Here is a 13813-nt window from a genome sequence, read left to right on the forward strand (position 1 = left end):
GCCAATAGAATAGGACTCCCTGGAGCAATAAACATGAACCTCTAGGCGAGGGCTAGAGGGGTATAAAGCCCCCCAGCATTGAGCTGTGGAGCAGGGGAGGAACTGTGGTCCCTGGAGTTGTGGATGGTTGGTGCTCTGTCTAATACCTTTGGGATGAGTTGGGGAGTTGGGGGTGATGTAAGGTCAGCATCCTGACCTCACTAATGCTCTTGTTGCTAAATGCAATCAAATCCTCACAGCAGTGCTCCTCCAATCTAATAGAAAGCCAGTAGAGACAGTCACTCCAACAAAAGCAGGATAAACTCTTTTTAATACCCTTAAAAACAATAAACAAGCAGGTGTCCCAATACTTTTGTCCAGATAGTGTAAGATTTACTTGCGGACGAGTATTGGTAATAAAAAAACAGCATCAATCAAAAGTTTGGAATCAGGTTTTCTCAAACCAGTATGACGGCAAATGAATATATAAAAATTATTTTAATATCCTAGTCCATTTGCAGTTCATACACAGTTTTGTGCAAAAGTTTGGGCACCCCTGGTCAATCAGACTGGAGGAAAATAAAACGTAAAATGTGATGTGCGTAGTTTTACTACTTAAAACAACTTAAATTCAGATAATAAATAGAAATTGTGGCCTAAAATGTGTAGAAAAAGATAAAGTTTGGTCTCTGTGGAAGATTTGTGAAGTTACTTTATCTTGGAAATGTAAACATATTTGAACATAATGGACAAATGTATGCATTCTTATTCATACCACATTTTAATCACTTGGTAGGAAGCTGTTAGTTGTGGCCATGTCCTAAATTATTGTTGAAGTATTGTTGAGTTAGTATTAAGTTGTTATTTAATGTAAAATTGAATGTATGTGACTTTGGTTGGATTTACCACCCTGTTATTTTGCCTCAAAATGAAATGAAAGATGCTGATGTTACTTTTATGGTGGTCTTGGTGGGGGGGGGTAGCTTAGTTTTTAGTGCTGTGACAAAAACACTGTAGTTATTTTTTACTTCATTATTTCAGAGTCCTACCGGCTAGTGTGCTGCTGTCCCCTCAGTCTGCTAGCAGGAGTAAGCTTTTAGCAGGCTCAGCTTTTAGCCTTGCACCCGCTTGCTTCCCCATGACACACAGCGCTCCCCCGGCCTTCCCAAGCTTTCCCCGGTCGCTTCCTCCAGTCGGCACTCCTATTCAGCAAGATTTAGCTTTTAGTCTCAGTTCTCTATTGCTGCTCTCCAGTGAAAACCACGTATCTCTGTTTTTTTTTAGTTTTCTCCACCGTTTGAACCCTATAGCTGCTCTGTACACTGTGTAAATGATTCTGGATGAATGGGCCAATAGAAACTCTCCAAATTACTCGGAAGAAACTCTTCTAATCAACATTAAGAGCATTTTGCCTTCTCCTGTAAAGTCACTATTTTGGAGATACATGCTCATTGGACAGCGACGATATTCTCCTGAAGTAGTGATGTGTATTGAAAGGTGCTCGGGGTGTCTTGGGTTGGTGTAAAATTTGGGGATGTAATTATTTGGGTAATTATATGACTGTTCATGAGTCTTTCATGGTGCTACACCAATTCTGAGAATTTACTTATACTATATTTACTTTACTATATATATATATATTATATATAAATATAAAATATATATATATTATATAAATATATATAATAATATATTAATATAATATATTATATTATAAATAAATAAATATTATATATAATATAAGCAAACTCAAATATAAGGTCAAATATATATTTACTGACATATAAATAATAAATAAAAATATTTGGTTCAAAATAATCTGCAACAGAAACGGTTGTATGGTTGTATTTTGTGTTAGATTGTGTTTAATAAATCTGTAATTAAATCCCTTATTAATTGCCTCCAGGTGTGTTATGTAATTTGACTTCATGAATGGCCTCTGTAGTGACGTCACGGCACGCTGTCCGGATTCGTTGTTGATCGGTTGTTTAAAACCCCCTCGGCTTTTTCCGCCTCGGTGAGCGGAGCCCCGCCCCGCAGCGATGCGACCGAGTGAATCAGTTTGGCGAACCGATTCGTTGGAACTGGAATGGTACATAGGAGAATGGTACTTAGTTCCGGTGAGGGTGGTGTTTGATGCTGTGGTTTTACGAGGTCTTCAAGATAAGGCCTAAAAATAGCAGTAGGGTCTGGCTGCAGACATGCATTTGAGTGCTCCTCGTAACGTTGAATAAACCAGACGGTTGTTTACACCATCAGCCCACAGAACTGCGGTCCAAAATGCATCAGGCTTGTTGATGCTGAAAGTGTCGCTGCACAGCAGAATAGTGCACCACCACCCCACACCATTTGAGTCTGCAGACATTTCCTTGAAGGTCTGCTGCAGCTTTTACATCTAGCTGGTTTGGTCCAGACCTTCTGACTTTGACAATTTTCTGACAACTAAAAGCATTTTTAGAACATCGTGCATTTCCATGTGGTGATAATGTAGTGTGCACCAAAAAATAGGTTGTCACAATGTAACTGTGTTTGCTGGGATGGTCCTGGATGAAGAGGTGGTCTCGGCCTGGGTCAAAATGATCCATGTGTGCAGGTACGGGAAGCTGGGGCAGGCCATTGTCACCCATCATTCATAAATAAGACAACTAATCGGTAATTACACAAAATATTTGTGGTGAAAAAAATGTCCCCCCATTAAAAAAAACACAGTAAAATACATAAATAAACATCTGAAAAAAAATCTTTTGATATTTGATAAATTATGAAGAACAAAATAGGAGTGAATCACAGTGTTGAAGCTCATCTCAAGGCAATAAAAAATATTTTTAATAATTATAAAATAAAAATTAAAAAAAAAAAAGTTATAGCTTTATTTCAAACATAAAACTTTACGTTTAAATTCTGAAAATAAAAAAATCCAAAGTCTAGCCTCGTGAATCGTTTCGATTGTTTGATTGGTTGAAACGATTCAAACGAATCGACTCCTTCACGACGATTCCTTCACGACTCGGACATCGCTGCTGCTTTGGTGAACAGACCGAAGATGGCGACGGCCCCGCTGTACTGCGTTTGCCGGCAGCCGTACGATGTGAGCCGGTTTATGATAGAATGCGACATTTGCAACGACTGGTTTCACGGCAGGTAAGAAAGTAAAGCATTTACGCGCGATACAGCGTTTAAAAATGCCACTTTATCACGTCCTTTGCTTGTGTATGCTGGCGGTGTGCGGTGTCAGTCCGACTCAGCTGTGTTGTGAAGCGGAGGCTACAGCTGAGAGAGACGGGGTTCATGTGGAGCTTTGTTGTTATCCGTAGTAGCGTCGGACAAAATAGGTCTTTCCGGCTGTTCTGCTCGTATAAGTTAGCTTTTTCTGCTGCTGCTTTTATTTCATAGTAGTACTTTTATCTACTAGTTCGACTGACAGGCTGTTTAATTTTTTCTAAGCAGACAAAACGAGTTGGATGTGTTTTTTTGTTGGAAGTGGCCGATCCGGGTCCGGAAAGTAGAAATCCGCGCCGGGATTTTGTTCCAACTGCCTGGGCAGCGCTGGCGTACGCCTGGCACAAAATCCCGGCGCGGATTTCTACTTTCCGGACCCGGATCGGCCACCGCTTATCTTTGTACACATGTAAACAAGCAAATAGTGCAATTGTGCTGCTTTAAACGCTTAAAACATTAATTAAGACTTCCTATAAGTTATTGACAAGTTTGTCAACAGCAAACTAAACTTATAAAGGTGATCGATTACAGAAGTTTATCTTTTAATAGCTAGTTAGCCAACGTAAGCTGACTTTTCATATATAATGGTTTAAAGTAGCTAGCTAGCCAAAGCTACTCGTACACAGCCACTGCTGTCTTTAATAACACGAGGTTTGATGGAGATATAAAGTGAGAGAAGCACTGATTATGTGATTAAGTTAAGTTGCTAGCTAACTTGGCTTTGTTTTGCTGGCTGTTGGGGTTGGTGGAGCTGAAGTGAGACCAAGTTGGTGCTGATCTGCAAAACCACAGCTGTGGGGCTTCGTGGCTCAGCTGCACATAAAGGGCTCCAGCTCTCTGGTGTGCTGTGCATTATTTGCTAGGATGTGCTAGACATCATATGCATCCTTCAGTTTGCGGTCTAAAGCGGAAGATCTGAGCTATTTTGGAGGAGAAGTAAAGGGGGGGGGGGTGCACTAAACAAAGACCAGCCGTGTAGTTCACACGTCTGGGTTTTCAGTGTTTATACGCGCGCGAGTGGGGAGCGGGTGTCCTCTGTGTTTAAGCGATACTTGCTATGGGTTGTGCGCAGTTTCGAGGATCTCCGATCTTATAATGCGAATATCGACGCTTTTCTGCTCGCTGTGAGTGTGTTTTGGGCTTTGCTTTGGCAGCGGGGGTCGGACATTTAAATGCCTCTTTTGGCAAATATGGGCACGTGGTGGGAGCCGCCTAGTGGTCGCATCAGGACCCGCCTCTAAAAGGGCCAGACTCCGTGCGTTACAGCGATGCTAATACGGTGTTAAACGAATCGGTTCCTTTAAACCGGTTCTTTTGAATAAGCAGGATGTGACCCCCTCTAGTCAAACTCGATTTGCAATGGTTGGGACTAAAAGACCACCAAATTCACCGAATACGCACACTAGTGGGCCAGCGCTGTTGCTCAAGGGCCCAACAGTGGCGGCTTGCCGAGCCCAGGTATCGAGCCCACAACCCTGGCATCTATGGCAGGTGAAGTTTTCTCACCAAATCCAATTTTTAGGCTGCTAACGCTTTTGTTTACATCATTTTAACGTGACTGTTCGTCTGACCGGTTCATGCTCCTAAAAGGATGCATGATCCACTTGATTATGGGGAAACTGTCAACTGCCACAACTGTCAACTGTCACTTTCTTAAAGGCCTGAGACATGCTTCATGCAAGGATGCGAGCACAGATGATATGAGCTGAGCTGATTTGTCCTGCCGTATTTCACAATGCAGCGCAAACGCAAGTTGCATTATGAACGCTGTCCCAAGGGGCGCTACAGCGACCCCCAAGTTGTCTTGTACCACTAGGCGAACCCCCTGGTTTTAACCACCACAGTATCAAGCCCATGTGTTGTCAGAGTGTTGGTCAGGCATTGGCGTTTGCGTACTTGCAATTTTCTGGCGAGAGAGGGCAAATAGTTGAATGACTGTGGGTTCGTTGCAGCCACCTCACTGAATAGGAGTATCTGGATGCGGGTGGGATCGAGACTGTTGGGTTGGATTGTCGTAAAAGTTGCATGAATTCGAATCTGGCTGTTCAGACTGAATCACAGTGCTGCATATCTGATATGTCTGATTCCTGTACCACATATGAAAATGGCTCAAATCAGAACTGAAAAGGTTAGATTCGGTGTGTGTTAGCCATTCGCACTGCCACACTGATCGCACAGTAGGAACACACACTTGGAGAGTTGCTTGGCATTAGGTGCCTTGCTTAAGGTCACCTCAGCCATGCAGGAACATTCTCATCGCTTATTGGTCAGACCTGTCTGGAAGAAGGTCCTGTGTTCCTAACTGTGTTCTAACTAGCCAAGAGCCCATAAGGCCCCTGACACGTCCTCTGTACACGTTGTTAGTGTTAGCTGTGCAATCAGTGCACTGCTCTCATTGAAATCGATAACAGGCTCGCTAGATAAGAACTGCCTGAGTGTTCAAGTCATTCAGTTCTGAGGGCAGGGGAGGTCGGATCCGGGTTGGCAACACTCCAGATTTCAGTACTGGTATCGGAAAAGAGTCATCAGAACTATTCTAGCATCTGTAGTCTGTGAGTGTGTGTAAAACTTGTCTATCAATTGGGCCTAGAGTTGTGATTTTCGACAAGCGTTGGCCTAGCACTCTTTACTCAGTGGACACTTTGGCTGCTGTCTTGCTGTCTCTTTCCCTGCTGTTGTCTTAACACCCCCCTTTTTCTGTTCAGTGCGGAACTGTCGCCTGCCACCAATGGGATTAATCTGTCTAGCCGGGGGGCTTTGGGGGCCCGGGGCCAGGGACCGGCCTGTTATCTAGCCGCGTTCACGGGCTCACTCGGGAGGTAGCCGCCTCTGGGGGTGAGGAGCTTGGAGGATTATGAGCCTCTGTGCTATTCATTGCTGACAGTGATGAGAGGCTCAGCCTAATATCAGCATTACAGTAACTGCACAGCCTTCAGCTGCCTTTGTGTTTCCACACCAGCCACGTTTTTTTTCCCCCCTCACAATGGAGTTTAAGCCTAGGCCAGTACCGACAACACCTTTTTTTTATTTATTTATTTATTTTTATTTTTTTAAAGCATTGATTATGCTTTGATAATTCCCAGTCCCTGCATACTGGGATGTTGGGAAATTATATGGGGAATTGTATGCATAATCAGATTGAGTGTATATATTTTGACTGTGTGTAGGAGCAGAAGCAATGGAAGATTGATGGAGGCCTCTGTTAGCCACAGGCAAGTTCAAAGCCCCATTCATCACTGTCTCTCAGTGATGAAAATGGAGACGGGAGATAGATGGTCTGTCTTTCCGCCCAAATGTTTAGTCTGATTGGTTCTCAGTTAAATATGACCGACCTCTCAGGCTGGGAAAGGCTTTAGTCTTGAAGGACTACACAGGTGAAGTGATGCATCGTTGCACTAGAATATCAGTTGTGATGCGTAATTGCTTTATTCATGAAGCCGATTTCATACATGGTTACCAAAAGCATGATACTGTAAAATCAGCTTTAAATGCTGATTGCTGATTTAAATTCTAAAAGTTAAAAGCTCCTGAATGGGATTTGTCGAGCTGATAATAAAGTCGACTTGAATATTTGTGGAGTCGGACATTTCATACTGCAATCTGCAATAGTATATTATTCTTAATAAACTGTACACCACCTTCCAAATATTGTGTAGGCCTCCCTTGTGGCATTGACTCCACACAACTTCAGAAGGTGTCCTGTGGTATCTGATGCCAAAATGTTGCTGTAGGTCCTTTAAGTCTTGTAAAATGTGATGTGGGACCTTCATGGATTGCATTAATGAGCCTTGGGCGCCCATGACCCTGTTGTTGGTTCACAGATTGTCCTTCATTGGAGCCTTTTTGGTAGATACTGACCACTGCATACCCTGAACATCCCGCAAGACCTGCCTGGTGTTTTGGAGATGCTCTGACCCAGTTTGACCCATGTCAAAGTGTCTCACATCCTCTCACATGTGCACGTTTTCCTGGTTCCAACATAACAGCTTCACTTGGTGCCTAATATATCCCACCCCTTGAGGGCTGTCATTCACTTCACATCAGTGGTTTTGATGTTATGACTGGCTGGTGTAAAATAGATACTGTAAACTGGACACTGTACCAGTGTTGTGCACTGCACACACTTTCTTCTCCTCGGTGAACGACGTGCCAAAACGTGTACGGTGGGAAACTACAGTTATCTGACAAACTAACATCAGCTACAGTAGTGAACATCTAACTAACATTAGCATGTAATGATCATGTTGCATTGTAGAATACAGTATATCCACATCAGCACACAATTCCTGAATCGTTGTATCCCTACCTAGGATATTAAAACTAGTTCTTAAAACTATTCTTGTCTTTGTAGGACATTTCCACTGAGAACAGTGAAGCAGGTCCCTCAATAACAAAGAGCCCAGCTTGCTTGTTGTGGTTTTAAACTGCAGATAGCAATACCTTTTTTCTTCTTCTTCTTTTTCTAACTTATGAAAGCGTGTTGATGTGACATTTCACCTGCCCACACAGCCTCAGCATGCACTGCACGACAACTGCTGGAGGAAGTCCCCAGCTGCAGGCTGACTGATGGTCTTGGCCGTGCTGCGGGTTTGAAGCCTTAGAGGCCCGTTTCCTCTGCAGCACTTCCTATCCTCATTACCTTAAAGAACTCAAATAGTTTCATGCTGGCAGGATCTTGACCATCGGGAGCAGAGGATGAGGAGGAAGCCTTGGTTTACCTTTCCTGCCCTTTTTATTATGCCACACTTCCTGCCACTCCGCTGTCTGTCGAGTGAGCTGCTTTTTTTGTGGACGATTTCCTCCCCAACTTCTATCAACAAGGCTGAACTCAGCCGGAAGGTGCAGGCAGACTGTTGTTAGAAGAAGTTTGTGAACCCTGTTGGTATTATCTGGGTTTCTGCATGAATAGCCTGTGAAATGAGATTAGGGAGGTATTTCACTAAGCTAGCTTTGTCGGTAAACTGGATAACTCAAGCCAGAAGTGAGGATTAGCGATAAGAGTGCCTCTTACCTCTTCTCCTATTGGACAGACTTGACATTGGACTTGCATGATCTGCTTATTTGCAATATCCTCTGACCTTCATCTGTGAAGGTCTTCAAGTGGAAGAATGTTTTTTGGCCAAACTAGAGACGGCATAGTACCACTTTTTGCTTGATATTAATATTTAAATTTTGAGGATCAGCCATTAGCGATATTTTTGTGATCGTCAAAGTCAAATTTATTTGTATAGCGCTTTTTACAACTGTTGTTGTCACAAAGCAGCTTAACATAATTAGTAATTAGGAAAAGACAGAAAAAAAGAAATAATATAAGACATGGAAGATCCAAGACCATCAGTGAGCAAGCCTACGGCGACAGTGGCAAGGAATTGTGCACTTAATATTTCAAAAAAGTAATATACTTAATGTGTATTCATGTAAGTTTGAGTGTTTTACATTTGTGACTTTGGTTGGGCTGACAAATGCTCTGATGTTGTTTTCCAGGCATATTTACCACCCTGTTATTTTCCCTTAGAATGAAACCAGCTTTTACAGACAGTTAAAGAAATAAAACGATAAGCTCTGCTTTTAGAATGTAGTTTTAATACTGTATAATACTTTTTACAGTATTATATAGTTGTAATACTTTAATTCGAGTGTCACATAGGAGTGAAAAGATGATAGTAAACCAGCCAATCAACAAACAAGTTAAATACTCAATAAATGCATTCTCTCTGCGTTAACGCTCAGCGTCTTTTACAGTGGTCATTTTAGAGCGTCAGGTTAACGACATACTAAAGTTAAGTGATTTTGCCTTTATTTTTTTATCAGTGGCGGCAGGTATGCAGGACAGGTACTCGGATTGGGTCACGTTGGGACATCTCCATCAATTAATTTGCCTCATATTCATTGTATAAATCATAACAGTGTCTTATTTAACCAATAAGACACCAATAAGTGTCTTATTTAACCAAAGAAACAACAAATGCTTTATATCAGAACTCAACACTTTCAAAGGCTCATTAACCTTTTTCTGGACAAGCTGGTGATGGATGCACTCGTGAGGTCATTGTTAGGTTCTGCTTAGACGTCTTACTCCAGTTTCACAGCCCCTCGAGAGACAACAGAAACCTTACACCTCCTCTGCCTAACAAGGGACCTGTGTGTTCGACTCAAGTAAAGAATTCAAGTAAAGGGGCTGACCTTGGTCACTGGGACCCCTGGTCTACGACTGTGTGCGGGTACAGTGACAGCAGTAAAGAAAATCTCTGCTCTGGCAGAAATGAGCGCAAACCCTCGGCTGCAGAACGCTCACTGCAAGCCACAAATCGCAGCTTGCGGAAGGTTAAACACCGGCCATGTCAAACGGAGTGTGCTTTTCACCTGCTGAGGTACTTTAACTGCACAACTGCCTATACGGGCATGGGTGCCCCACGCTTTATGGACGCGCTGAAAGCGAGAGGGAGAGCGAGCTAGCACGCTATAGCTGACATTTTGAGAATTCTGCCTCCCCGTCTGCCATCACCATGGAGACACATTTCTTCTTCTCTCGCTCTAGGTGAACTATTGGATAGATCTGTAGGAGACCCATTGGCTGAAGTGCTTTACTGCTTTCATTATAGCTCCTCAAAAGCAGACCTGAGGACAAGAAGCCTCAGCAGAACGCTGGGCTGAATGAACAGCCGCGGGGCATTCGCGTGTATTCGCGAGGTTCCTGTGCTTGACCCCAGAGGTTACACAGAAGCCAACTTTGTGCGTTATCTGGGTCAGCCATCAGAAATCTACCGGCTGTTGATTGTAGGCCCTTAGGCCCTCGTCCAGGGGAGTGCCGTTAAGAAAAACTGACATGTCCTTTCAGGGTTTTGACTGGGCTTGTTCCACCTTTGGATCCACCAAAATGAGCTCCCCGCTGCTCATCTGACTAACGACTGGCTCCACTCGAGCGAAAGAGCAGGTTAGAAAACAGGCGGCCAGCAGGGAGCTGCTGCTGTTGTCAGGAGAAATTTCAGGCAGTAGGAAAGGATTTCCCCTCGCTCATTGAAGAGCTGCTTTGTTATGCTCTCTTTAGCTGTGCTTGCTCGTAGAGGCCAAACCCCATTGTCTTTTGGAAGGCTGTAATGGTCTCGCTTCCAGACACAAACACACTCCAGAGAGATTTGAGGGGTTTAAAGCGATGGAGCCCATACACAGAGGTCAGCGAGAGACTTGTTTGTGCTGTTTTTTTTATTATTTTTTATTTTTTTCAGGCCAATTACATTAACCGGTTCTGTTTGATTGGCTTGCGTTCGTCCAGCAAAACAGGATATTGCATTGTCGGATGTTTAGTGGGATTTCAGACAATAAAGCATCATCTGCCTGATTCCCACATCTGCAAAGATCTCCTGCTTCACCAAAACAACGTGCAATACCAGTGCAATAACAAGTGGATGCAGACAGCGGGCTTATGTTACAGTACAGCAACAAAACAGGATTATTTGAACACTGAATGAAGGATCAGCAATATCTGATCTCAAGGTCTGTTCTGTTGTTTCCAGTCGAAATATTTTCCACACGATCGTACTACCTCTAGACCTTGAGACGGTCGTGTGGCGAAAGCATATTTCCGTCTAATTGGGGCGTCTGAATGAACTGCTTTTAATACAGTCGGCACGTGTCTAGAGGCAGTTTTGACACAGCAGAGCTCTGCACTCTCTCAGGTCTCAACATCTCCTCTGCCTTCTGATGAGCCTCCGCGCTTTTCGTTGTGCCTCGCTGACACACTTTCAGAGCCTGTTGCATCATTCTCCTTGGCCCAGCAACTCGCAGCAAGCCGCAATACGGCCGACTTCCCAAACAGCCTTCCTCCTCACTTCCTCGGATCTCCTCGGTGGACGAAGGGGGGCGGGGGGGGTGTTAAAATTGATCCCTGCTCTGCCTTGAAAGCGAGGATGCGGTGAGATGGAACGTCTGAGTTGAAAACCAGAATATCGACTCAAATAACTTTTTGTTTTGTGAGGTTTTTTAGGTGCTGTCGGGCTGATGTGTTAAAAATCACATTCATTTGACTGCATTTGTAACCCAAATAACCCCAAATCAATAGTGCAGTCTACACCAGCTGTGAGCAATGCAGCTTCATTTTTGACGAACGCCTTCGCAATTCTGTTGTTGGCGTGTTGCATCATGCCGATGTTTGGCTTCATTAAACACTGTGGTTGAGCCTGATGCCTTTTGTTAACACACACGTGCATAATAGCGAGACGAGGAGAAATGAATCCATGAGGTGGAGAACAGAGAGCTATATGACCCTTCCTCTAATTGGAAATGCAAGGAACTGCAATGACTGCTAGAAGTTTCAGCTGTGAGCCAAACATTGACTCTAAATCTGATGATAAATATAATTTCTCCCCAGTCTAGTGTAATTGTGGATTCATTTTATGAGTTATTTACATACACATGTGTGTGTGTACTCACTGCCCCTAACACATGTGTGTGTGTGTGAGTGTGTGTTCACTACCAGATGGGTTAAATGCGGAGGACACATTTCGCTGTACAGTGCACACTGTACAGTGACAAATACGTGCACCTTTACCTTTACATGTTTGTGGACACCCATTCTAATGAATGCATCCAGGTAATTTAACCTTTTGCAAGGGAGTTCTGGCCGTTTGTGGCGGTCTACACAGTATATGTGGCACGAGCAGCTGTGCGTCATCTGTAGAGCAGGGTGGGGAGTCACCAGGAAGTAACAATCAGATCAAGATTCTTGTGGTATTTTTATTACTGTTACAGTTTTGACAGTTTTAATAAACAGTGAAAAAGTTTGCTGTGCACTTCTCACAGCACTAAATTTATATTCCACCTTAAAACAGTACAGAAAGTCATATCTTCTGCACCATTTATGGTGGATCTGAAAATTCAAGCATTAAGATAAAGAGTAGGCTCCTGCTTTTTACTGGTATATGATATCTCAAATGGTGTGGAACTACAGCATTATTTTAATGTGTATGTTTATTAAAATCTAATAAAATGCAATAAATGAGCAAATTAATCTTAACTGAATTCTCTGGAATGATGGTTGGAGCTCCATCCAGTACTTTTGGGATGAGTTGTGGAGTTGGGGATGAGGTAGGGTGCTGATCATCCAACGTCCTGACTGCATTAACGTTCTTGTCGCTGAATGCAATCCAATACTCACAGCAATAATCCTCCAAAATCTAGTAGAAACCCTTTCTTCCCTGCACAGTAGAGACAGTTACTCCAACAAAATACCCTTCATTTCAGAAGAACCAATGAATTAGCAGGTGTCCCAATACTTTTGTCCAGGTAAAGGTAGGAATTGGTTTCTTGCGCAAGAATTTTTATTAGCATTGCAGTAGACCAGTGGTGGTCCTGTGTGGACGTTGAAGAGTTGAGCCCACAATCTTCTGTGTGCATGGTGGTGGTGTTCTCCACTATGCTATCCATTTCACTTGGGTTAAAAACTGACCACACGCTTAAATTGGGCACTAAGTGATGGGCTAAGATGCAACATTGGGCCTATATTAACAACAGAATTGTGACCTCCAGGTTAACATGCACCCCCTAGTTAACAGATCAGACGCTGCCTGGTTGGTCTCATCAAAATGTGTGATATTGGTCAGCGTTTGTACCCAGTATCCTCACATGAGCTGGGCTCTGTGGCTCAGTGAGCTAATAGATGCCTGTCACTGCCTGCTCCACTGGCCCACATTCTCCTGCCTGCAGGCTGTTTTTAGCAGCGTGGATCCTTGTGTTCTGCAAAGCTTACTCAACCATCGAAGTTCAGAACAGCACAGCCCACAGTAGGTCAGGAGCTCCGGCGGCGAGACGTAACCGTCTCTGTGACTCACTTCCTGTGCCGCCACACACACCACCCCCCCCCCCTTGTCTCGCCACAATGAAGGCACTGATTGTCAGTTTTAGCTCACCCAGAGAGGGAGGAGGGGATGAAGAATTGGCCGGCTTTCAGAATTTGCAGTGTGCCGGTTTTTGCTCTGAGTTTTTCTTTGATGAAGCAAGTTGACCAAGAGGGAATGTGGATGTGGGTGTGTTTTCAGTCACTTCCGATCTCAGAGCCAGATTTCTATCTGTGGGCCAGCATGTGCAAGTCTCGCTGCTTCACACCCATTATTGTACAACACAAGTAACGCTGAGGTGGTGACCACTCACCCGGTGTTGATGGTGTAACAGATTGTTGTTGATCCATGATCGTTTTAAATTAATAGACACAGGTTCTCTGTAGTCTTTTTGTGTTGTGTTAGAAAGCTAGTTAGCTCTGCTCTAAGTACCTCTAAATAACAATACCATTAAATTGCCATTAAAACCATTAAACCATTAAAAAGTCGTTTAACGACTCATGGTGTGTAATAACTGGTTTATAGTGGGTGAATGTGCTGTGTGTGTGATGTGGGTTTCTATAGCGTAGGTGTTTGTGTGTGTGTTAGCATTAGCATTAGCCTCCACTCGGTTCTGAATGGGCTCTTTAGTGCTGGTTTTATTAACAAAGCGTTTCTCCGGTTCTCCCGCTGGTAAAACAGACAGTTTCAGTGAGAGTTTTATAAAGGTTCAGATATTATAGGTCTGTTTTCATGTTCCACTGTATAATAGCTCCACACTGCTCTGACTGACTCTTAACTTC

General features: G+C 43.5%; 1 protein-coding gene across 1 annotated transcript in view; it reads left to right on the top strand.

The window, feature by feature from the left end:
• Positions 1-3022: 3022 nt before the first annotated feature.
• Positions 3023-13813, top strand: part of kdm7ab (lysine (K)-specific demethylase 7Ab) — a 34660-nt gene continuing 23869 nt past the window's right edge. Inside the window, exon 1 of the mRNA XM_072663810.1 lies at positions 3023-3120. Coding sequence (XP_072519911.1) covers positions 3023-3120 — 98 coding nt within the window. The remainder of the gene's footprint in view (positions 3121-13813) is intronic.

This window comes from Salminus brasiliensis, chromosome 19 (assembly GCF_030463535.1).
Source record: "Salminus brasiliensis chromosome 19, fSalBra1.hap2, whole genome shotgun sequence".
NCBI lineage: Eukaryota > Metazoa > Chordata > Actinopteri > Characiformes > Bryconidae > Salminus > Salminus brasiliensis.